The following is a 25,634-nucleotide window of genomic DNA, read 5'->3' on the forward strand; positions in this document are numbered from 1 at the left end:
AAATATTATTATCCTAAAAGAAAGTGCGGGAAGAAGCCACTTAAGATTGAACCTGTATCTTTCTTAAGATTGAGACTCGGTATTATTACTGAATGGCAAGCCACACCGATTTATTATTAAATCGATTAAGCTTTTGCCAATTCTAAGTTCCTCTATATCAATATGAATTTTAATTCAAGATTCTTCACTTTTTTTTTTTTTTTTATAAAACTCATAGTAGATATTACTATGTTCTTTGCATCTTAGTTTTGCTGACATTTTAAAAAATATTTATAATTTGGAAACCCATGAAAATTTATTTAAAAAAAAAGAAATAGAGAAAAGAAAATTCTATACAAATCTGAACGGGAAGAAGAATCCTGTTGTGAAGAAAATTAAGCTTTCAACTCGTTCACCACTTTACATGAAAACTCAGTTTAAATATTTTCCATTAACTTCCAAACATAAAATTAAACAGTTGGAAGCGAATAGTTATCTGAATGCACTGTCATAACTTCGTACTTTCTGATAGAAATATGTCCTTAGTGTATGTCTCTAAATTGGTGCCATCATATATGAAAATTTATGCACTAGAGAATTCGGTATTGTAGCTCCGGAAGACAATCTTTAGTTGCCTGAGCATAGTCTTCCAGAAACAAATTCATTTTAAGGCACATATTTACAATTTAGACATAAACTCTACTCTGATTTCATAAACATGGTGAATGAAAATTAAAAGAAGAATTACCACATCAACATGTAGTCAAAATTTCGGCTCCAGTCTTGGTTATCAAAATCGTATGCTCAAACTGTGCAGCGGGACTACCATCAGCCGTTAACGTTGTCCAGTTGTCTGGCCATGTAATAGACTTAATGCTTCCCATTGAAAGAATCGGCTCTGAAATTTAAGTAGAGTTCGTAAGGGATTAAAAACTTACATGACTAAACATCCAGCTTGGTAAGCAAAGGGGAGATATCAGGTTAGTTTAGTGATAAAGGTCAATGAAGAGAAGGTCATTTTCATTTCAACACAAGATGTAAGGATGAGAAGGTCACGCTAATGAGGAAGCGTAAAACAAACACAATTGTCATCGCATCTGCATTGGCTTAGTTTCATAACAGAATTTCACAATCTGATACATTCTGAAAAGGAAATAGGTGGATATGAACTATGAAGGCATCACAAAATTTTGCAACAAGGACAATTTTAATTCTAAACTGATGTAGCAATTTTTATTTCATGTAGAAATAGATGATGAATCTCGACAAAATGCTATACCACCCACATGTTGACAGAAAAAAGGAATGAGTGAGTCGAAAATTTTCACGTTTTTGTTGTTCCCAGTGATAACAGAAAATGGAAAGAAAAGCATTTCTTAAAACCCAACATATCCCAACCCCTTCTTTTTACCGAGGGAAATTGTCCTCATGAATTCCAAAACAATGAACGAATTCAAATTATTACATAGATTACCAGAGGACAACCACCTACCAATAACTACAAATATTCCATAAATGCCACAAAATAATATGTGAAACAAGCTAGAAGCTGGATATAGAGCTTTCGTATTTCTTTGGTTAGAGCACCCATTTCAATTCGAAACGAAAACAATCTTCTTTATCAAAAAACAAACATGAAACTGAATACTTAAAAAAGGAAAATGCAACGGTGTCATACTGTTATGTGCCTTCTAAAGAATTGACATACAAGATAAAGAAAAGAAAACGCAGAAAAAGACCATTTTTTTTATTGTTCCCTGCCTGTCACAATAACTAATATCCTTCTTATCTCATCTCCTACAAGAGAATATATAGACTAGTTAACTAATTCTATTTTTAAGTTTCTTTCAATAATACACTTTCCAACCCCTTTCATTTCTTCCTTGCCTAACATGACCGGCCGCTGCTGGAACAACTTTATCCTCACAGTTGAATTCTGGGAATTAGTCTTGTATGGTGGAAATATCATTTGGACCTCCCTCCAACCATTGCACCTACACTTCAGTTATTGGCTCACCCTGGTGTTGTATAGTCCTTCTATCCAAAATCTAACTTGGAAAACAAACCAAAATTTGTCCTTGTAGTTTATTTGGCAGTTCTTTCTTGACTGGAAAAGTTCAACTAAGATGCATGGAAAATTGGATGTATGCAAGAAGCCTTGGGAAGTTGCCGATAAGGTACCGACCCCACTTATTTGAGGACAACATATGGACCATAATAACATGCTGACAGTTTGGGTATAGAATTCTCTCTATGAATGTGAATTTTTAGATGCACTGAATCACCTTTTATATGTGATGGTTTCCTAAGGTGGTTAGCAAATTTAACCATTTGTCGATGAACTCTGCCCAAATGAAATTTAAGCTTGTTTAGGTTTCTACTAAGAAAGGCCAAAAGCGTGGTGGTCTTGCATCAACACAGCACCAATCTCATAACCAGACGCATTCACTTCAATTATAAATGTCATCTTGAAGTCTGGTAAAGCTAGTACAGATGCTCCTAACAGTTCTTTCAATTGATTGAATGCAACTTTAGCCTTGTCACTCCATCTTTTTATGCATGTTAGTTAATAGTCTTGTTATAGTTCCACAATCCTTGACAAACTTTCTACAATAACCAATGACACATAAGAAGCCTTTCATTAGTTTGGCAATTTGAGGTAAAGGCCAATCTTCGACATCTTGATTTTTTACAAGATTAGGAGAAACTCCACCTTTAGACATGAAATGGCCTAGGTACCCTACCCTCATCACACCAAAATAATAACATTTGGATTTCTTAGCAAACAAATATGTTTGGTCTCATGATTGATAGAACCATTCTCTAATGTTGTAAATGGTCAGCTTTAGTTGTACTATATACAGCTTATCTTCAAAGAAAATTAGCAAGAAATTTGTAAGAATTTTACTAAATAACGGTTAAGAAGTAGACTTTAATCCTAACTCAACCTTACAAAACAGACTTGCAAAGTGAAGTTTGCATTCACGTATATACCGTAAATTGGACTTATCTCTAGTCGATGTGGAACTTCCAAGACGCCCCTCATACCGAGGCATATACATCTCGAGCATGGAACTATACATTAATGGGTTGTTTGATAGCGCCCGATAGCAGCCTAATAGCTGGTGGAACAATGAACCAAACACAACAAATTTCGCTAGGATAAACTTTAACTCATGACTCTGATACCATGTTAAGAAATGAACTTTAAGTCTAACTAAATCTTACAAAACCAGTTTATAAAGTGAGGTTTGCACCCACATACATATTGTAAATTAGCCTTATCTCTAGTTGATGTGGGACTTCCAACAATAACATTCATCAATCCTTAGAAAGTTGTAAGGGCATTGTTAAGCCCAAATGGCAGAACCAAATACTCATAATGATCACTGAGTTTTAAAAGCAGTATTGTGTTTGTCAAGGTCCATTCTGATGTGGTGATAAAATGCTCTATCGTCAGTTTTTTTACAAAATGCCATTCAATTCGTCATTCATGTCTTCCAAAAGTGGGATTGGAAACTTATTTTTAATTGTCCCTTTGTTAAGCTCTTTGTAGTCAACAAAAATCTTCAAGAACCATCCTTTTTACCAAGACTACTAGACTAGCATACGAACTACAATTGTTCAATAAGCCAACATATCCTGAACAAGGTTATCAATAGTGTCTTTTCGATTGCCTACATACCTATACAGTCTTTTGTTTACAGGATTTGTCTCTTGCAACAAGGGAATTTTGTGATTAAACCCCTCTCTCATAGGAGGTAATTGAGTAGGCTCCTTAAATATATAATTAAACAAACCCAATAATTATGAAATCAGTGCAGGAGTAGATATTTGGCTAACATGTGTTGTCAGAATTTGCAACAATATTCCCTTGTCTTGACAAACTTGAATCATTTGACTAATGTACTCCATTTAGGATTGTTGTCTCAATCAGTTGATTCTTGATTAGTTCCACATCGTTATTTTGTAAAAGTTCCTAAAGATGTCTCCCAATGTCACTATCCATTCAATCCCTAAAACATGTCAGAGCAACAGAAAGGAACCAACATCATATTTGCTTGAATATTGTTGAGCTGCAGAATCCAATTAAAGTTTTTTACAATGGCTTCAATCTTCAGCTTATTGGCATCAACCACAGAACGTGTAATTTAATGCTTTCATTTTACAACCTAATTTCTTAGCTATTTGAACATCTAAGAAATTATGTGTACAACCATTTCCAATGAGTATATGAAAAGGTTTTTTTCCTGTAGCTAACAATGACTCTCATGGCTATAAAGCTTAACATTAGAAAGTGGTAACTCAACTTTATAAAACCATCTTGTAATGTGAGGTTTACACTATCTTATATACTATAATTTGGCCTTATCTCTAGTAAATGTGAAATTTCCAACACACCTCCTAACACCGAGAACCATCTTAGGCAAGGGACTAGACATTTATGGGTGGTTCGATAACGAGTGGCATAATAAACCCAAGAGACCTTGTTAGGATAAACTCTTATACCATATTAAAAAGTAAACTTTGATCCTACCTCAATCCTACAAAACTAACCTATACCGTAAAGTTTGCATCCATTTATTTAGTATAAGTTGGCCTTATCTACAATTGATACGAGACCTCCAACACCTATTATCCTAGTGAGTGGTGCAATAACAAAAATGTGTGCTTCTTCAAAGTCACTTGTTGTCAATGTCTGTCTTACAAGTGTATTTGATTGTAATAATGTCTCTTCATCCTCATCATCTTCCACTTCCACCATGTGTAACTGAATTTTCTTGCGAGTTAAGGTATGCACATATGTGAAGGGTTCATCACAAAAATAGCATAAGCCTTTGACCCTTCTTTTATTCATATAAGTAGGTGTTAAATTTATCCTCACTTCCCCTTTGTGGAATCCACCTGCGATTCCAGAGTAGAAACAAGTTTGTTGGATAGTAAGGATTTAGAATTACCCTTAAGATGATTAGGCTTAGCTGGAGCACCACTTTGATTTGCTGATTCATAAAGTGTGGCAAGTGAAAATGCCTTCACTATAGTAGTAGGCCGGAACATTATCCCTAACATTTGGATAATGGCCCAAAAAAAACAGCTAAGAACATCATCTTTTGGTAGATCCAATTAATTGATTGTGGCATCAAATTCTTCCTGATATGTGTGGTAAGAGTAGAATGTTGCTTCAAATTCATCAATTCAACCGATCTTCATAAATTTTCCCAAATTCATCTTTTAACAATTTAAAATATATGCAGTTTAAGTTGGCCAATAATTGTTTATTATGGATTTTGCAAAGGCATGATGCAATTGCATTGGCTTGCCTTCAAAATGCCCGTTTGCTAACTGCACTTTGAATTCCTCCGTAGTTAGGTCAACTGTGAAATACATTTTGCATTGATAAATCCATTGATTTACATTTTCAGCATTGAATTCAGGGAAATCAATTCTAGCCAACCTAGTGCCACAAGCTTGAGGAGCACAAGAGTGATAACAATGCGTACTAGAACTAGAACCTTGAGACTTTTTTCGGATTTAAAAAATACAGAGAAAGAGAATCACAATTGTCTATCAAAAGTGAGAAGTGCATCACATCATTTCCATGCTAACTATTTAGAGTTAGGTAACAAGTAGTTAGTTGTTATCAACTAACTAAATTGGTTATAATTACTTGACAAACTACTAAAATAGTTACTCTAACTAATTATCACCTTATACAATTAACAATTCACTTACCAATAGTAAATGTTTGACCTTCAACCATGCGGCCTGGCTTTTCATTTCCTGTAAACAAAGGGTACAAAATTAAAAATTGGTTAGAAAAATAGTAACAAGGAAACAAGAGGGAACAGAGGAGGGCAGTCTATGTTGTGTGAAGTTGCATAAATGGTTTTTATATTAAACCCGCATTCACTTTGTAGGCTTGAAATGTGGACAATTGTCTGGCCTACGGTGTGTTAAAACTAATTTTCTGAGGGTAGCATTGTAGTAGTAAGAACCAAATGCACAAGGAAAGTTTTAATATGTAACATATTGCACGAACATTTGCTCACATAATTCTTCTTACTAAGGAAGATGGGTGACTTCGAACACCTATACCAAGTATGTTTGTCTGATATTACAACCTACTTCTACTGTGATTAATCACAAATGGGTGAAAAATGAACGTAATATAACATTTCACCTCTTTCAAAGAACGTAAAAGCTAATTAGTACTTTTCGAATGAATACTATGGTATTGTCAAGATAAAAGCACGAAAAGCATTTCCAATTTCAACATTAAAATTTTGAACTACCAAGCAACTGAGATACCACCAAAAACTACTTAAAGTATCTTCTTTGATTTAGGCTACAGATAATATTTCCTTGTATAGTTTTAATTATATAAATAGGAGATTTCATTACATTCTATCAAAGCCATGTTGCTCATCAATAACGGATATTGACTAAAAACTTTATGGTTACCAAAATAATATACTCAAAATTTATATATTTAATTAATGTCACAAACATAATAAAAATGAATATATAATTTAGTATAATTGTAGTTACAAAAGAAATCACATATATATTGTTTTTCATTCCTTCTGATTTTTTAACTCATCAATAATTGAATCAAAACTAAAATTTTCAACTATTTCCTTTTTAATGTAAACATGAACACGTTCTAAAAAATTAATATGAAAATCCTCACATGTAATTCATTGAACCTTTCTTAATAAAGGATTCCTCTAATTGAATAATATGATCATCTGTATCATGATTCAGGATACGTAAAGATATTGAATTTGTCTTGTTTTCATTGTCAACAGAGCTTTCTTTTCATCACTTTTAAAAAATAAATATATTCTTTTATCCTTCATACCTATTTCTTTGTAAAGTTTAAGATTAAAAAATAATTTATTGTTGAGAATAAAGAAAATAAGGATTGAGATTAATCTTCCTTGTGTATAAACCACACATAGGGTAATCTATTTATAATAGAGAGAGGTACAAGTAAAAAGAGTAACTAAAAATAAAAAGATTAAATAAAAGATATTGTTTGATATTGTGCTTATCAATATCTAACAATATCTTAATAATATCAAACAATATCTAACACTCTCCCTCAAGCTGGAGCATACAAATTGTATGTGTCAAGCTTGTTACAAATATAATCAATTCTAGGCCCCCGTAAAGACTTAGTAAAAATATCGACTAACTATCACTTGAGTTAACAAATTCAGTCTTGATGTCTCCAGACATAACCTTTTCTCGAATAAAATGACAATTAATCTCAATGTGTTTGGTCCTCTCATGAAAGACAGGATTAGAGCTAATATGAAGAGCAGCCTGATTGCCACACACAAGTGTCATTTGAGTAACATCTCCAAATTATAACTCTTGAAGCAATTGCTTGAGTCAAACAAGTTCACAGGCAGCTGAGGCCATAGCTCTATATTCTGCTTCTGCACTAGATCTTGCTACAACACTCTGTTTCTTACTTTTCCACGAGATCAAGTTACCATCAATGGAGACACAATACCCAGATGTAGATCTTCTATTAGAAGGAGATCCTGTCCAATCAGCATCTGAATAGCAAAACAACTCTTGTATGGTTATTAGAACCATATAACAATCCTTTTCCAGGGGATCTTTTAATATACTTCAAGATATGAATGACTGCATTCCAATGATCTTCACGTGGGGAATTAAGAAATTGGCTTACCACACTGACTGTAAAGGAAATGTCAGGACGAGTAACGGTAAGATAATTTAATTTTCCAACTAATCTTCTATACTGCTCAGGATCAGATATAGGCTCCCCCTGATTTGGTAGAAGTTTTATATTGGAATCCATGGGTGTATCAACAGACTTTGAACTCACCAACCCAGTTTCCTCCAGAATATCCATGGCATACTTTCTTTGAGATATAACAATACCATCATTGGACTGTGCCACCTCAATACCCAAGAAATATCTGAGTTTGCCAAGATCTTTTGTCTGAAAATGGTGACAAATATGTTGTTTCAATTGAAAGATGCCATGGTTGTTACTCCCTGTAAGAACGATGTCATTAACATATACTATCAAGTAAACACATCCAACACTCGAGTGTTGATAAAAGACAAAATGATCTGCTTCACACCGAGTCATACCAAATTGTTGAACAACATTGCTAAACTTTCCAAACCAGGCCCTAGGAGATTGTTTTAGGCCATATAGTGATTTGCGAAGACGACATACCATCCCAGAAGACTCCCCCTGAGCAACAAACTCAGAAGGTTGCTCCATATAGATTTCTTCTTGCAAATCACCATTGAGGAAAGCATTTTTAACAACCAGTTGATAAAGAGGCCATTGTTGAAGAGCAGCCATGGCGATAAATAAACAAACAGAAGCCATCTTTGCCATGGGGGAAAAAGTATCGCTATAATCCAACCCAAAAATTTGAGTATAACCTTTGGCCACAAGACGAGCTTTGAGGCGATCAATAGTACCATTAGGTCCAACTTTGATAGCAAACAACCACCTGCAACCAACAACAGATTTCCCAGACGGTAACAGGACCAGATCCCAAGTTCCACTGTTATGAAGAGCACTTAGTTCATCTGTCATGGCCTGACTCCAACCAGGATGGGCTAAAGCTTCACGAACAGTTTTTGGAATGGTCACAGAAGAAAGAGAGGAAAGACATGTATAAAAAGGTAATGACAAGCGATGATAACTCAAAGCAATGTAATGAGGAGAGGGATTACGGGTAGAACGCATACCTTTCCGGAGGGCAATGGGAAGGTCAGACTCAGGTGTCAGAGCCGGAGGAGACAGAGCAGTTGGCACTTGAGTGGAGTCACATGGTGGTAGTTGTGATCGGTTTCGGTGACTATAAACCTGAAGAGGTGGTGGAGAAGCCTACTGTGGAGCAGGAACTGATGGTGAAGAAGACACAGTAAGAGGGTCACAAAGAAGAGGAACATTAAAGGTATTAGAAGAGTTGCCAGGACTAGATGGAGTTAGAGGTGAAGTTTGACTCTTAAAATAAAGGGAGAACTCATCAAAGGTGACATTTGCAGACACAAAATAACGGTTAAGAAAAGGAGAAAAACATTTGTATCCTTTTTGTGATCTTGTAAACCCTAAGAAAACACACTTATGTGATTTAGGAGAAAGCTTGTCAAGACCAGGACTGAAATTATGAACAAAACATGTAGACTCGAAAACTCTTAAAGGTAAGAGATGAAGAGGGTCATGAGGAAATAAAATGGAATGAGGTATGTTATTCTTTAAAACCGAAGAAGACATGCGATTAATGAGATAACAGGTAGTAAGAATAGCATCACCCCAAAAATGTTCAGGAACCTCTCCATGAATTAAAAGAGTGCGAGTGGTTTCAATAAGATGTCTATTTTTACGTTCAGCTACACCATTTTGTTGAGGGGTATAAGCACAAGAAGTTTGATGCAGAATACCGTGAGAAGCCATAAATTGTTTAAAAGAATGAGAAAGATATTCACGACCATTATCATTGCACAAAACTCTAATAGAAACACCGAACTGAGTTTTAATTTCATTAAAAAAAGATTGAAAGATTTGAAATAATTTCGAACGATGTTTCATTAAAAATAACCAAGTACATTTAGAATAATCATCAATGAAAGTAACAAAATATTGAAAACCTAAAGTAGACTTAACGCGGCTAGGACCCCAAATGTCAGAGTGAACCAAGGCAAAAGGGGATGAAGCATCACGTGTGACACTACGAGAAAAGGAAGTACGACTATGCTTGCCTAATTGGCATGACTCACACCAAATGAGATAACTTGGACAAGGCAGGGACAAGCTGCTGTAACTTGGCAAGGCTTGGATGACGTAATTGAGCATGAAGAAGAGAGGGAGACTCCATAACTGCACAACCTTGTGTAGAGGGACGGAGATGATAAAGACCATGAAACTCAGCCCATCACCTGTTTCGAACTCCGATCCTGTAAACACACAGAATTGTGGGTAAAAGAAACAATACAATCAAGAGAACGAGTTAGACGACTGATGGACAACAGGTTAAAAGGAGACCCAAGAACATAAAGAACATTATCAATAGTTAAAGAAGAGAAAAGTTTAACAGTGTCAACACCATGAGATAAGACTCTAGAACCATCAGCCAGTGTAACATAAGGTAAATGATTAGGAGAGGATAAAGAAGAGAACAAAGATTTGTTACCAGTAATATGATCAGTGGCTCCTGAATCAAACATTCAAGGACCAAGAGAAGAAGATTGAATAAGACCAACAAAAGATGTACCTGTGTGAGCGATAGATGCAATGGAACTAGAAGACTCATGATCTTTATACCATTTGAGAAATTTGTTGAACATAGCAGGTGTATCAGGTGAAACAGAAGGAGGATCCCCAGTAGAGGAAGGTGGGGAAAGCTTGGTCTGAACAGCTACAGCAGAGTGAGGAGGACGTCCATGCAATGCATAACACCTGTCAATCTTGTGAGATGGCTTGCCACAATGTTCACACTCATGTAATGCATAACACTTGTCAATCTTGTGACCGAGCTTGCCACAATGTTCACACTTAGGACGCCCTTTTCCCTGTTTGCGAGGACGAGTCCAGTCATCGCGGTGAGATACCAATGCAGAAGAATCATCAACAGAAGCAGGTGTATCAGTGTTAGGTTGTTCTAGTACACGCAAAAGAGTATAGCAGGTTGAAGTTAAGGTGGGGACAACCGGGGAACCCAAAATTTGATCACGAATATGTGAATTTTTATCAGCAAGCCCGTGTAATGCTCCGAGAATGAAGAATTTGAGCGTTGTTCGATCTCCGTGGCAGGGTCAGGGGAAGGAGACAATAATTCATTGAATTCATGAAATAGAGCATGACTTTTGCCCATATAATCAGTCATAGAGTCTTGATGTTTAGAGGAAATAAGCGTTGCAAATTTAGAACAGACACCATAGAGATGTTGAGTATCATTGGTGTATAATAACTTGGCATGCTCCCAGATTTGAGCACATGTTTCGTAGGAACGAAAAAGTTGCTTTAACGAAGGATCAAAAGTACCCTTGAGAACCACACATAATTGAACATCAATGGTTTCCCAACGGTCGTTCTCAGTAGGAGTGAGAGTAGGTGCTTTCGGGACAAGATGATCAAGATACCTCTGACTCTTAAGCCATAATCGGACGTCTGATGACCATGTGGCATAATTATGGCCAGTTAACTTGTCAATGGATAAGTGTACATTAACATAGTTAGTGTAGATGGACGGGTCAGACACACCAGAAGAGTTTTCAGAATGGGAAGAGGCAGCGGAGTACGCCATGGAGGAGGCACGGCTTCAAGGTTGCCGGTCAGAATTGGCACTCCGACAACGGAGGTCCGGCGGTGGTCCGGTGGGGTCCAACAAAGGTCCGGCGGTGGCGGCGGCGGCGGTCTGGCGGAGGTCTGGCAGAGGTGGCAGCTCCAGTGGCGACGGTAGAGGCCGAGGCAACAACGACGAAAAGAAAAGATACCCATTAAGCTCTAGATACCATGTTGAGAATAAAGAAAATAGGGATTGAGATTAATCTTCCTTGTGTATAAACCATACATAGAGTAATCTATTTATAATAGAGAGAGGTACAAGTAAAAAGAGTAACTGAAAATAAAAAGATTAAATAGAAGATATTGTTTGATATTGTTGTTATCAATATCTAACAATATCTTAATAATATCAAACAATATCTAACATTTATCATAATTTAATAAAAAAATAAAAAATTAAGAGTTACTAAAATAAAAATCAATGAGAATCAAATCTTAATTAAAAGACAGTAATGAAAAAACATGTGTACAATCATTTTTCTTCCATATTCATAAAAAATGAATATAAGGAACATGTGATAAAAAATAATGTTAACTATTAAACAAATATTTCAGTGTAAAGTAATATAAAAGAATTAAAAATTGTGGGGTGGGAGGTGCCGCCCCCTGCCCTATTGAAGCTCTGTCGATGTTACTCATTATGTATTTCTAGGATTATATATTCAAAATTAGGGTTAAATATGTTTTTTGTTCCTAAACTAACGTAAAATTGGAATTCATTCATCCGAAACTTTGATACATTTTGGTCTCTATAAACTAATTAAAGCATCTTCTTTGATTTATGCTATAGATAATATTTCCTTGTATATTTTTAATTACATATATAGGAGATTTCATTATATTCTATCAAAGCCATGTTGCTCATTATGTATTTTAGTAAGTTTTTTATTTTATCCTTGCTATAATTTTATTCTTTATTATAAGTGTATATTAGCATTAATTCTAGGATTATGTATTTAAAATTAAGGTTAAATATGTTTCTTGTCCCAATTAGAATTCGTTCATCCGAAACTTTGATATATTTTGTTTCCTAAACTTTAAAGAACTATATCCATTCATTTTTAAAATTTGGAGACCAAAATATATCAAAATTTCAAACAAAGACAAATTCCAATTTTGCGTCAAAGTTCAGGGACTAAAGACATATTTAACTCTTAAAACTATCCCATAATACATAGATTTGTTTCCTTAGTGTTAAAATAAAAGGGAAAGCGACATAGGATGAATCTATAATGTATATTGAGCACATAAGGTTATACATTTATAAATAGGAAAAATACAAAGAGACGAGCCTAAGCCTTTTTCATGTAAAACTGAAATAAAATCTTATAACTAATAATATCTAATAATATTTTAACCATATTAAACGCTCCCCTTTAAGCTGGTGTATATAAATCATATACCTTCTATTTACTTTTTATTATGTGCATCCATCTTACATGAGTACAATCGTTAATAAAACTAATAAGCAATCAATAATAAAACTAATAAACAATCACCTTACAAGCCAATTTTGTAAAGTTGAGTTAGGCTTAAAATCCACTTGCTAACACTTTTAAATAAAGAAATAAAAATACGTTAAAATGAATATTTCCTAATTACTACGGAGATATTGAGAATATTTTTATTCAAATAATATGCTATTTAGAACAACAATTTATCCAAAAAATTGGTTAGAAAACATATTGTTAGTCGGTTAAACATATTCATATAACATTAAAAGTTTGACATAATGTAATGGATTGATTCCTTTTTCTAATTTTCTGTCCGTTAATGTTTTGCCTAATGGAGTTGAATGAAACAAAGTTTCAAATTCAATATAGAATTAGAACTGTTAATTCATTTTAATTTTCAATCTTGGGGACTAAAAAAAACTTTTACATTTGGGGGACTAAAATAAAATGACCTAGAAAAAGCATTTTTATAAATTTAAGGAATATGAAAAGGAATTTTTTATTTGGAATATTAAAAGAAAAAGTGACCTAAATATTTTAGGACCTAAAAACATATTTTAACCAACCAAGAAATAAATATTGCAGTTTAATGTAGAACTATTTTTAGACAGTAATGTTATGTTTGAAAATCAAAACGATGAAGAAATTATGCAAGTTAACTGGTCACTTACGATTGTGTAAAATAATTGGTTCTGAATGGAACACTCTTCCCACACCATGTCCAACAAAACGCTCCACTACACCATAGCCATATTTTTCAGCATGCTCACTGAGATCATTTTTCAAAAGAAAAGAAAATGCTTCAAAATATATATAAGCCATCAATTACAGATTGTATCATCAATTAACATACACAATTATTATATTAAGAAACTACAAAATAAGAAAAATGCATAAATAACAACTTTAACTTCAAATGAAAGTAGAAAATTCAAAGGCATATGTGGCATATGTACGTGTGTCTTTGAACTAGAATGGTTATCCTAAATGCAAGAACTTTTACCAGTTATTATTATGCAATAACACTGGTCAAATATTTAAATATAGTCTCTATTTAAACAACACTATAAATTATTTATTCTTTCTCGTAAATCTAAATCATAATTTATACATTTCGAAATACTCAATTATTACGGACTTCCATGTGTTTGATTTCTATTAGAATTGTATTTAAGTTGTTCAAAATAGGATACAACCAATATACAAAACTAAAATCAATAGGAATAAAATCTTAAGCTTCCTAAAATATATTGACAGAATAAAATCTAAAACTTCCAAAAATATCTGAACACAATTCTATGATATTTTTACTGGAGGTTTTACATTCCCGCTTTCATATTTCTTTGAGAAGTTCGAGTAAGTATTGGCTTATGAAGATTAAAATCCCCTTCTCTAGATAAGCGACCTTTATTCCAAGGAAATAATTATTTTCCTTAGTCTTTCATTTCAAAACAGTACGCCAAGTTTTTCTTTAAAGTCAATTTATTTGTTTTACAATCTTCTGTAATAATCATGTCATCCACATAGATCAATAGTAGTGTAAGTTTATCTCTAACAGAGTGTTTAATAAATAAAGTATATTCTTTTTAGCTTTGTTTATATTCTAAGTGATGACATAAGAGTGAAGTATCCACCCTCCTAGATATTGTTTGAGACAAAACCAAATGAAGAATGGAAGATGAAGTGTTGGAGATCTTGAACCAATAATGTGTTCATGTTGTTTGTCAAAATTGTGGTGCTCATTATGTATTTTAGGAAGTTTTTATTTTATCCTTGCTATAACTTTATTCTTTATTACATATGTATCGTGATATTAATACTAGCATTACATATTTAAAAACAATCCCATCATTACATGCCTTTGTTTCCTTAGAATTAGTTATTTCCTAAACTAACTAGCAAACACATGTATTTGTAGGTCCAATAGCCTCATTATTGAAATATCGAAGAAATATATTATTCTTTCTGAATTTGAGATACTATCAGAGTTCCATATCTTTCGGAGTCTTTGACCGTGTTTATCAATCCAAAAAGCTGCCTTCATTGTTGCACATCTTATCCTGATTACCACTTTTAGTGCTACATAATCCTATTGTATGGCTGAGTTTGTGAATTTTGGAATGGAAATTAGGGACAGATTCCGGACTACTGAAAAATTGCAAAAATGTTTATTTTGCTTACCGATGAAACGGAAAAAATTATCTCAAATGGTTTGAACTTATTGCATCCTAACACGAAAAGGCAAGGTCAGACACCTAAATAATAAAGCACCTGATGAAAATGATGTCAATGGTTACATAAATTAGTGATACATGCATGTTCTTTGGATCGACAAAGGAAATTTTGGAGGAAGTAGAACAAAGCTATTCTAAGGCCAAGGATGCTGCCCAAATTTATGATACAAGGGTAAAAACTATGGCTCCTGAAAAGGGAAGCAAATCAAATTACAAAGTAAGACAATCAATTTAAGTCTCTACGGATAGAATTGGATCACTATAGAGTTATAAAAGCATAGTGTTCAGAAGACTTAGCAATCCTAAAAGAGTATGTTGGACAAGATAGAGTCTATGAGTTTTTCAGAAGCTTGAATCCTGAATATGATCATGTTCGAGTCCAAACATTAGGAAAAGAGAAGGCTATAGGGATTATTAAAGTGGTAACCATTATCCAGAGTGAAGAAAGCAGGAGAGGATTGATGTTAGTTACTCCAACTACTGAAAACTCAACAATGATAGTTGAAAGAAGAACACCAATTACTTCTCATTACAGAAAAAGTTGGGTTCCAAATTTGGAGAAAGAGCATGAGAAGGTTTGTTGCACATATTGCAACAAGCCATGTCACACAAGGAAGACGCAATGAGAATTACATGGAAGACCCCAAGCAAAGAATGGGGACAAAAAGGAAGCCAAAGTAGAGAATGGGAGCATAAAAGAGACCCCAAAAGATGGGTAAGGCAAGGCAAAGCACTCATTGATAATAAACAAGGTGATAAAACTGCCTCTGTCCAACAAAAACATGAAGACATAGAAAGGGTAAAATCATTCCCTAGTAAATTGGAGAAGCTCACAAGTACTAGCTTTTCAAATATTCTGGTAAGTTTCTATTTTCTTTTGGTTTTAATGCTTTAATTCAACTTTTTACTCACTATTGGATACTAGATTGTGGAGCCATTACCCTAAATAATAAGAAATTTTCCATAGGAGCCGGGAATCTTACAATAGTAGCAGGACAATGAAAGCTCCAAATAAGCCTATCATAACCCCAAGAAGTGTCTCGCATGTCCCTAAATTGCCCACTAATTTGATTTGTTAAGAAGTGAACTTCAAGCCTAACTCAAGCCCACAAAATCGGTTTGTAAGGTAAGGTTTACTCCCATATATACTCTAAATTGGCCTTATCTCTAGTCAATGTGAGACTTTAAACACGTCCTTCTTACACCAAGGTATATACATCTCGTGCATGGCACTAGACATTAATCAGTGGTCTGATAATGATCTAATAACGGGTGGAACGATATGTCCAACAAACACAAATTTCGCTAGGATAGGCTTTAACTCATGCCTCTGATACCATGTTAAATATAATGAAAATAGGTTTGGGGTTGATTTCCCTTGTGTAGAGAATACACATAGAGTATTGTATTTATAATAAAGGAAATATGGGCTAAGCCCAAAATACAAATAAAGAATAAAAACAAAGTGGTGAAAAATAAAAGATAAAGATAAGATATCTATCTAGGATATCTAATAATCTAATTTATCTAACACTCCCCCTCAAATTGGTGCATACAAATCGTATGTACCAAGCATGTTACAAATATAATCATCGGTCCCCGTAAAGACTTAGTGAAAATATTTGCTAATTGATTACTTGAGTTAACAAATTCAGTCTTGATCTTGATGTCTCTAGATACAATCTTCTCTCGAATGAAATGATAGTCAATCTTAATGTGTTTAGTCCTCTCATGAATGACAACATTAGAACTAATATGAAAAACAACTTGATTGTCACATATAAGTGTCATTTGAGTGACGTCTCCAAATTGTAATTCTCTAAGAATTTGCTTAAGTCAAACAAACTCAGGTGGATGAGGCCATAGCTCTATATTCTGTTTATGCACTAGATCTTGCCACAACACTTTGCTTCTTGCTTTTCCAAGAAATCAAGTTACCACCAATGGAGACACAATATCCAAATGTACATCTTCTATCAAAAAGAAATTCAACGTAATTAGCATCTGAAAAACAAACAACTCTTATGGTTAACGAAACCATATAACAACCCTTTCTAGGAAATCCTTTAATGTACTTTAATATATGAATGAATGCATTCCAATGATCTTCACATGGGGAATTAAGAAATTGGCTTATCATACTGGCTAAAAAGGAAATGTCAGGACGAGTAAGTCAAAGATAATTCAATTGCTCAACTAATCTTCTATACTACTCTGGATCTAACATAGGCTCCCCCTGAATTCATCAATCCAGTTTCCTCCAAAAAATCCAATGCTTTCTTCCTTTGAGATATAACAACACCATCGTTAGATTGTGCCACTTCAATACCCAAGAAATATCTGAGTTTGCCAAGATCTTTGGTTTGAAAAGGGTGACAAAACCCACAAGTTTCAGGATTGGAACCGAACTCTGATACCATGTTAAGAAGTAGTTTTAAGTCTAACTTAACCCCACAAAATCGGCTTATAAAGAGAGGTTTGCACCTACATATATACTCTAAATTGGTTTTATCTTTAGTTGAAGTGGAACTTACAACATGAATTCTATACAAAAACCTACAAAAGATCTTGAGTGGACACACGAGATACTAATCAAGTCATTATCTAATTTTTCCTTAATAAAATGTTTGTCCACCTCAATGTTCGTCCCAATTTATTTTCAAGTCTTTTAATACAATCTTCAGCCATAGAAATTCACGTATTCCTTGGGATATTACTCGAAATTTTGCTTCAACACTTGATCTAGCTACTACATTTTGTTTTTCAGTTTTCTAAGTCACTAGGTTTCCACCAAGGAAGGTTTAGTATCAAATAATTGATCTCCTATCCACAATTGGCCCACATAATATGCATTCGTATATGCTTCAAAACATACACGCTTGTTTCGCTTAGGGCCAAGGGTTGCACATATGAATGCAGACTGTGTAAGGTCAGTTGTGGAACTTAGGGGACCAAAAAACATAATGCAGTAGTCAGATCAAGCACTGAAGTATAATTTGACTAGTGGCCTAAGGAATATGTGAACTTCTATGGTTGAAGACTATATTGGAAGACCTAAAGATAAAGTAGAATGAACAAATGAGATTATATTGTGATACTAAATCTACAAGTAGTATAATCGACAACCTAGTGCAACATGATAGAACTAAACATATTATGTCGGACAAACATTTTATCAAGGAACAGCAAAATAGTGGCTTGATTTTCATGCCATGTGTCTACTCAAAATCAACTTGCAAACATACTCCCAAAAAGGTTGTAATGCATTAACTTTGAAAGAATTATATTCAAGAGGGAAATGAAGAACACTAACCAGCTTGAGAGATAGTGTTGCTTAGGAAGTTTTTTATTTTATTCGTGTTATGATTTCATTATTTATAAGTGTATCTTGCTATTAATAACATGATTATGTACTTAAAAACGATCCCATATGGGGATTTGTTTCCTTAGAATTAGCTCTCTAATTGCTAAAATAACAAGTAGACACATGTTTTTATCGTTATAATGGCCTCGTTGTTGAAATATAGAAGAAATATATTACTCTTTCTAAATTTGAGATGGTTTGTTTAGTGTTTTTTAAGATTTTAATTTGTTCCAAGTCCTTCTATCTTGATCCAATCGTTATATAAGTTAGAAAGCCATTGGTTATGTTCTGATCAGTGTGGTTTAGTTACATTTTAATAGATTAAAATGTGTTTTAATCTATTGAAATGTTCTTAGATTTTCTAGAAAAAATAAAGAACATTTGAATCGTTAAATCACTTAAAAAGAAAAATGTTGTTTACTTGGCTCTATTGTAATCGATTAAAATGAGTTTAATGCAATAAAATCATTTAAAACTAATACTTCAGTGATTTTAACATATTAAAATATTATTTTAACATATTAAAACCCATACATCTTGAATCTAAGTTCAATTTTAATCTATTAAAACCATCAAGTTTTCCTATATATCTCCTTTCTTAACAAAATTACACCAAACCAATTTCATTCACTTAGAAAAAACTTTATATTCGATAAAGACCTTGACTTGAGATTAGCAACACTTCTTGGAGTTGTCTTGCTTTCTTCTTGTGATTAAAGTCTATGATTCAAGAAGGACACTTTGTGCGATCACCTTAATCTTTCTTGTACATTGTGCTCAATCTTTTTACAGGTGATCTTGTTCTTGTATTGCTTAGTTTTCATCTCTGGTTGTCTGCTTGGATAGGGCTTCCAAGCTGATCTTGTGATAGGGTTTCACAACCAGGTCGACCTAAAGTCTTGTAGGGTTTAAGATCTAAGTCCTTAGGTGTTTTTCTTGTTTTTTAGAGACAGTAACATCTTGAAAGATTAGTGGATTGGCTTAGTTTGGATATAATATAACTCTCTTTAAGAGTGAACCAATATAAATCTTGGTGTATCTCTCTCTCCATACACTTGTCATATCGCCTATCACTCGACATATATGTTGCATCTTAAGAAATATTCAAATTACTCTCTAACTTTTGCCAAAAGCTTATCCACATTATGTGAAATCAATCAATTAATTAAAAATGGGACATACTATTTCAAAAGTTAGTGATAGTTCAATTGAATCCCCCTCTTGAATTCAGTCTTCGGTTTTAAGGAAACCATTGCTTTTGTACATCTCCCAAACCATATTCTTCAAGGTCAAAGTTATGTAGTAGACTCATGATTTTAGACGAGTTTGCCCGAGCTTACTGAAAAATGAGTTAACCATTTCAATGGTGAAGAATGGAAACTCATTTGAGTTTGCAGGTTGACTCATGATTTTGGTTATCATGCTTGTAGGTGTTTTTTCCAATATGATGAATAATTTACCTGATTTTCTTTCCAATTTTCCTAAAAAGAGCACCATCCCTGCACGCAGCTATTCCCTTCTCCAAACACTCTTCAGTTACCTTCCAACACATAAATCATCTACTCAACGAAAGATTTAAATAAATGAAGTATAATTCTATTGATGAAAAAAAACAAACAGATAAAGAAAGTGATATATGGTGAATAATAGTGTTGCCCATACTATCACAGTAAAATTAGTAATACAACAAACTTTATTTTCTCCCATAATCAACGGATAATTAGTTACCTTGACAAAAGTTTTCAGTTCATCGCTGACTTCCCCACAAAAAAATGTTTTTGATGTGTCTCCATGATATCCCTATTGCATATAGAAGGGTATTAATTTCATATAACCATAGAAGGGCTTTCATTACATTAATCATTAACACTAAAAGCAGTAAACATCATAGAAAGAATATAGGTAACCAACATCCAAATTCCAATAAACTAAACCACACAGATAATCTGTTTGACAAAACAACGTAAACTACCATACTGAACATAAAATAAATTCAAAAAATAAAATTTAATGAGCCTAAATTATCATGCGAAATTACAACCACGAATAACATGAATACCTTTTTACAGGAACATGGTAATAAATTCCTACTCCCTCAGTGTCTACCTAGCTTTTTAACCACGTTATAAACAAAAGTGTAAATTACACTAACAATGATACAATATATATTAGAGGTACCTGCAATCACAGAATGAAAATAAAAGAATTAAGAGAAAGGAAGCCAAGTTTCCAGATAGCAGAGCTCTCCCTGGCGATAGAGGAATCACTTTGCTCCAAATATCCACACTTGAAAAGGAGTTAGCTATCAGAGGAAAAAGATCTTTATTGAACTAATTCAACGTAAATCAATTCAAGAAGATATATACAGAGAACTCTACCCCCTAGAGTAAAGATTACAATGATTTATAGTATCTTAGAGTACCACACCTGTAATAACTACAATATCTACTGGCAACTCAACAAAAACATTTCTCCTCACTCAACATCCAGCAACAGATCCCAAGAATGATGTCAACATTCCCCCAAAGGGAAAAGACCAACCCCACTCCCCTTAATCTACCATTCTTAAAATACTGCTCTACTAATTGTTTTTAGGCTTACAACTATAGACCTGTCCAACAGAATTAGCGTTGTCCTCAAAGCTGAAACCCAGAAACATAGCATGAATGGTTGTTGCAGACCCCTAAGTGGCTTCCTTGAAAAGTGAGATTCAACAATGTTGAGCTATTGAGGTGTCATTCTCGTACTCATACCCCAAATGGGCAAGCTCTCTCAAGAAAAGACTTCAGAAATATAAGAGTAGATAATGAATTTGAGAATGTAAATTTCCCTCTCTTAGAATCTCATATTTATATAACTTTGGATATATCAGATACAATGTATGAGAGGAAAGATAAGAGAATTTGAAAAGATATAGTTGGAACTAGGTCTAGCACGAAGCACACAGCACCTTTACAATAAATTTTACTTAAGACTATTTATTCTAATACTATTCAATCTGGAGCATATAACTTGTATGTGCCACTGCCATTCTTCTGCTGCCATTCTTCACCATTCTTCCCTTCTCTTCCCGATCATGGTTTTTGCTTTTGGGTCCGAATTTTTCGCCACAACCGCTACACCACCGCCACCCGCCATGCAAAAAGTGGCCGCCATGGGCCGCCATGAAAAAACCGATTCGCCTCCGCCTTGTTGTGGCGGAAGGCTGGGAAACCGTTACCGGTTTCCGCCATAGCACCGCCATGGCCGAAATTTAATAACACTGTACAAAAATATTAGAAAGTGAGTTTAAGCATAATTGATACGTAGAAAACCAGCTTGTAAGGTGAGAAATATCATCATTTATATATTGTAATTTGGCCTTATTTATAATTCATGTGGAATCTCTAACACACCCTCTCACTCTGAAGCAAATACATCTAACAGCCCTATAGTGGGTAGCACAATAGGCTCAACAAACCTTGCTAGAATAGGATTTGATTTGATACCAACGTGAGATATATAAAAGAATAGATAATGAATTTGAGTGTGAATTCCCTCTCTAAGTATCACATACTTACAATAATTTTGCATACATCAAATACAATTTATGAAAGAGATGAGAAGAGAATCTGAAAAGATATATCTAGAAACTTGGTATAGCACAAAGCACTCAACACCTTTACAATAAATTCTATATAAGACTTTATTCTAACAAAAATTACTAATGTCTAACACCCCTCATGCCAAGCCATGAACATCTCGTGGGTCGGACTAGAAATTTGTGGGTACTCTGATAGCGAACCGATACCCCAATAAATATCGCTAGGATAAGCTCTAATACCATATTAACAAGTGGACTTTAAGCTTAACTCACCTCTACAAAACCCGCTAGATAAGGGAAGGTTCAGGTGCAAGTTCAAATGTCACATTTGGAAGCTTAAGAGGCTCATCTTCCTCTCTTAAATTCTCTCCTGAAGATGAAGTTGCTTGAAGTAGTTCTCTTCTTCAATGAAGGTGACATCTCATGACACAATTTTTTGGTGGTGGGTGATAACTTCTATATCCCTTTTGTGTGGTTGAGTATCGAAGAAAAAACAAATTTGATAGCCCTAGTATCCAAAGTTCCCCTTCCATTACTATGAACATGCACAAAGGATATACACCCACATAATCTAGGTTGGGGTTTATTGGAGGGTCCATGTATGGGTACAACGAGGATTGGACTTCCATGGGACTCTTAAGTCTTAAGATTTTAGAGGGCAATCCATTGATGGGATAACTGGCAGTAAGAAGAGCTTGCCCCCGAAATTTCTTAGAAACATGATATTGAAAAAGTAGAGCTCCAGTTAGTTCTAGTAAGTGACCTTTTTTCTTTTAGCAATCCCATTTTGTTGAAGTGTGTTGACGCATGATGACTCATGGATTATTGTTAACCCAACTTTCATGCTCTCATTTTGTGGATTATTGCATTTCCTTAGGATATTTATTTCATTATTCTTTCATGTTTAGCTTGGTTTTGCAATTTCTAGGAAATTTAAGAGTTGTAGTAAATATAGTTTAAGATACATGTCTTTCAGCTAAAACTCAAATTATTCATGCTTTGACCTTCACTGATTGTTTGGCTCATAACTTCTTCCATAGATATTCAATTGAGCTGAAACTTGATGCGTTGGATTCTTCCATAGATGTTTAACAGCTTTAATAGCTTTAATAATGGGTTGAAATTCTCAGTTTATAGCTTTCCAAGTTCACATTTCACGTACTTCAATGCATTACAATTGCTTTAATCTTTAGTCTTAAAGTCCACTTGTTAAATTCTTAAATAGTGAAGGGAAAATAGATTTTACAACTTGAAATAAAGGATGTATCAATCAACAATGGTATAGTTGAGCTTTCTCCTCATTGGTCATGATGGAGTCAGATATGAGGGAGTGGCCATTGATAGGCTGATTAGGATCCTCCATGTAGTAAAGGTCTATTCATTCTCTAACATGTCCAATTATTGTCCCCAAGTTCTTGTCCGATCAAATACAAGAGTTGTTATGGAAAACAACTTATTACATAAAAGATCTTCTGTGAGTTTTCATACAAAAATAAGATTAGTGGACAATTTAGGGACATGAAGGACACTTCTTAAGGTTATGAATGGGCTTATTTAGACCTCTCCAGTCCTACTCCCATTATAAGACTTCCATATGGTGTAGAAAATTTCTTACTTCTAGGACAGACTATATATGGAGAAGTACTTGGTTTTTATTAGAAAGTGACTTTAAGCCTAACATCCTCACAAAATCGGCTTGTAAGGTGAGGATTTTCCCTACTTATATATTTTAGTTAGCCTTATATGTATCAATGTGAGATCTCCAACATACTCCCCTGATGCCGAAGCATCAACTTCTCGTGCGTAGATATTTATGAGTGATTCAATAGTGACCCAATAGTAGGTGACATGATAGACCCAACAAATATCGCTATGATAGGTTATAGTACTATTAGGAAATTAAATGTTTATGTAAGGAAAAGGAAAACAAATAGTTAGTTGGTTGGTTAGGAGGTTTGGATGTTATAGTCTTCTTAATGGGAAGACTATATATAGGTATGGTTGGGCTTTATAGAGTGTTCATGCTTTTGCATGTTTGACAAGGTGGACAGGATTAGTAGTATCCTATGTGAAGAGAAACAGTTTCCTTTGATTGTTTTCTTGTCTTTTGGTAGTGATGAGATAAAGGAAGCATATTCAGTGTTGTGTGTGTGTGTGTCACTTGTGTTTTTGGGTTTGTAAACCACAAGTATTAGGTTCTTTCAATCAAGAAACCTAACACATACAATATTAGAAAAAGAGTTCAAACCTAACTCATCTTCACAAAGCAGCTTGTAAGGTGAGGATTGTCTATACTTATATATTTAAATTGGCTTTATTCTAGCCGATGTGAGATCTCCAACAATAGATAATGTATGACAGACATTTGCACTTAGAAAAACAAAATAACAAATTTGAGAGAATGGAAGGCAAGTTTTCAGTGAGCAAAGCTTTCCCAAGCAAGAGAGGAATCTATTTGAACCAAATATCCACTAATAGATTCCTCAGGATGATCTTAACATTTTCACAAAGGGAAAGTATACCCAACCCCACTCGTCTCTTACAAAATGAAACATTCCCCTAATATCCCTCCTCTACTAACTAAACTCTAACAACTATACCTCTAAACAATGAATCCTGCTTTTTATTCTTGGGCCTAAGACTATAGACCTGAATGGGCTTACTCTACTTAGAAGAATGAATTTTATCAAACACAATGAAGGTTTTAGATTGGATACAATACTCTTCTTTCTTCTATGCCTACACTAATCCCCTTAACTTTTATTAAAAACTTTACACCAAGTACTCCAATAAGGGAGGTTGTTTTTAGCCTATAAAAACCATGAACTCCTATTATTCATGTAAGAAAACTAACCATGCTTCCTTGTTGATAATTCTTTGAAAGTAGACTTTATGTCTAACTCAACCTCACAAGAAAACACCTTCTAAGGTGAAATTTTCACTCACCTATATATTATAATTTGGTCATGTCTCTAGTTGGTGTGCAATCTCCAACACCCATCTCTCACACTACGGATTAGACATCTCAAACATGGAAATAGAGGATCTAATAGTGGGTGGCATGATAGGCCTAATAAATCTTGCCAGAACAGGATCTAATTAAATTTAGAAAGTGAACATTAAATATGACTCAACCTTACAAAACTAGCTTGTAAGTTGACGTTTGCACTCATCTATAAATTACAATTTGGTTGTACTATAGTCAGTGTGAGATCTCCAACAATAATCATTATCAACAAGATGCTTATTTTAGCTTTAGTCAACACTTCCGATGCATGTTTATCCATAATCAAGGAATATTTTCCTTCCTATCAAAGGGTGTTTGCATGGGAAGAAATTAATATAAATAAGCTAAAACCAACTTCATGTACAAGAGCAACCCTAATAACTAAACATTCTAGCTGCATGCACCAATAATAATACAAAAGACGGGAAAAGGATGAAAGAGAATTCTAGGAGGATGAAAATGTAATTTATAATAAAACTCCAAATAGTTGTGTAAATAACAAACATCATCATAACACCTATACTTACAACTAAATAAAATTTTAGAAAGAAAGAAGCATACATCCAGGTAGACTGTCACATCAATGTTAATAATATCACCATTCTGCAAAAAGTGACGAATATCAGTAGTTATGAAAAGAATGGATGCAAAAGGGAAAGTTAG

At 34.1% G+C, this 25,634-nt stretch overlaps 1 protein-coding gene across 2 annotated transcripts in view; it reads right to left on the minus strand.

Annotated features, from left to right (window-relative positions):
- Window positions 1-471: 471 nt before the first annotated feature.
- MAP1C (methionine aminopeptidase 1B) overlaps window positions 472-25,634 on the minus strand; it is a 29,591-nt gene continuing 4,428 nt past the window's right edge. Inside the window, exons 5-11 of one of the 2 annotated variants that reach the window (XM_028059078.2) lie at window positions 25,533-25,574; window positions 20,110-20,181; window positions 19,842-19,921; window positions 13,455-13,552; window positions 5,713-5,760; window positions 728-877; window positions 472-625 (exon numbers count right to left, since the gene is read on the minus strand). In XM_028059078.2, the coding sequence (XP_027914879.1) occupies window positions 732-877; window positions 5,713-5,760; window positions 13,455-13,552; window positions 19,842-19,921; window positions 20,110-20,181; window positions 25,533-25,574 (486 nt within the window). In that variant the 3' untranslated portion in view covers window positions 472-625; window positions 728-731. Of the gene's footprint in view, window positions 878-5,712; window positions 5,761-13,454; window positions 13,553-19,841; window positions 19,922-20,109; window positions 20,182-25,532; window positions 25,575-25,634 lie in introns of both variants that reach the window. The other variant, XM_028059077.2, reaches the window with a different exon arrangement.

Source organism: Vigna unguiculata, chromosome 2, assembly GCF_037176805.1.
Source record: "Vigna unguiculata cultivar grain cowpea cultivar isolate G323 ecotype 2 chromosome 2, ASM3717680v1, whole genome shotgun sequence".
Taxonomy (NCBI): domain Eukaryota; kingdom Viridiplantae; phylum Streptophyta; class Magnoliopsida; order Fabales; family Fabaceae; genus Vigna; species Vigna unguiculata.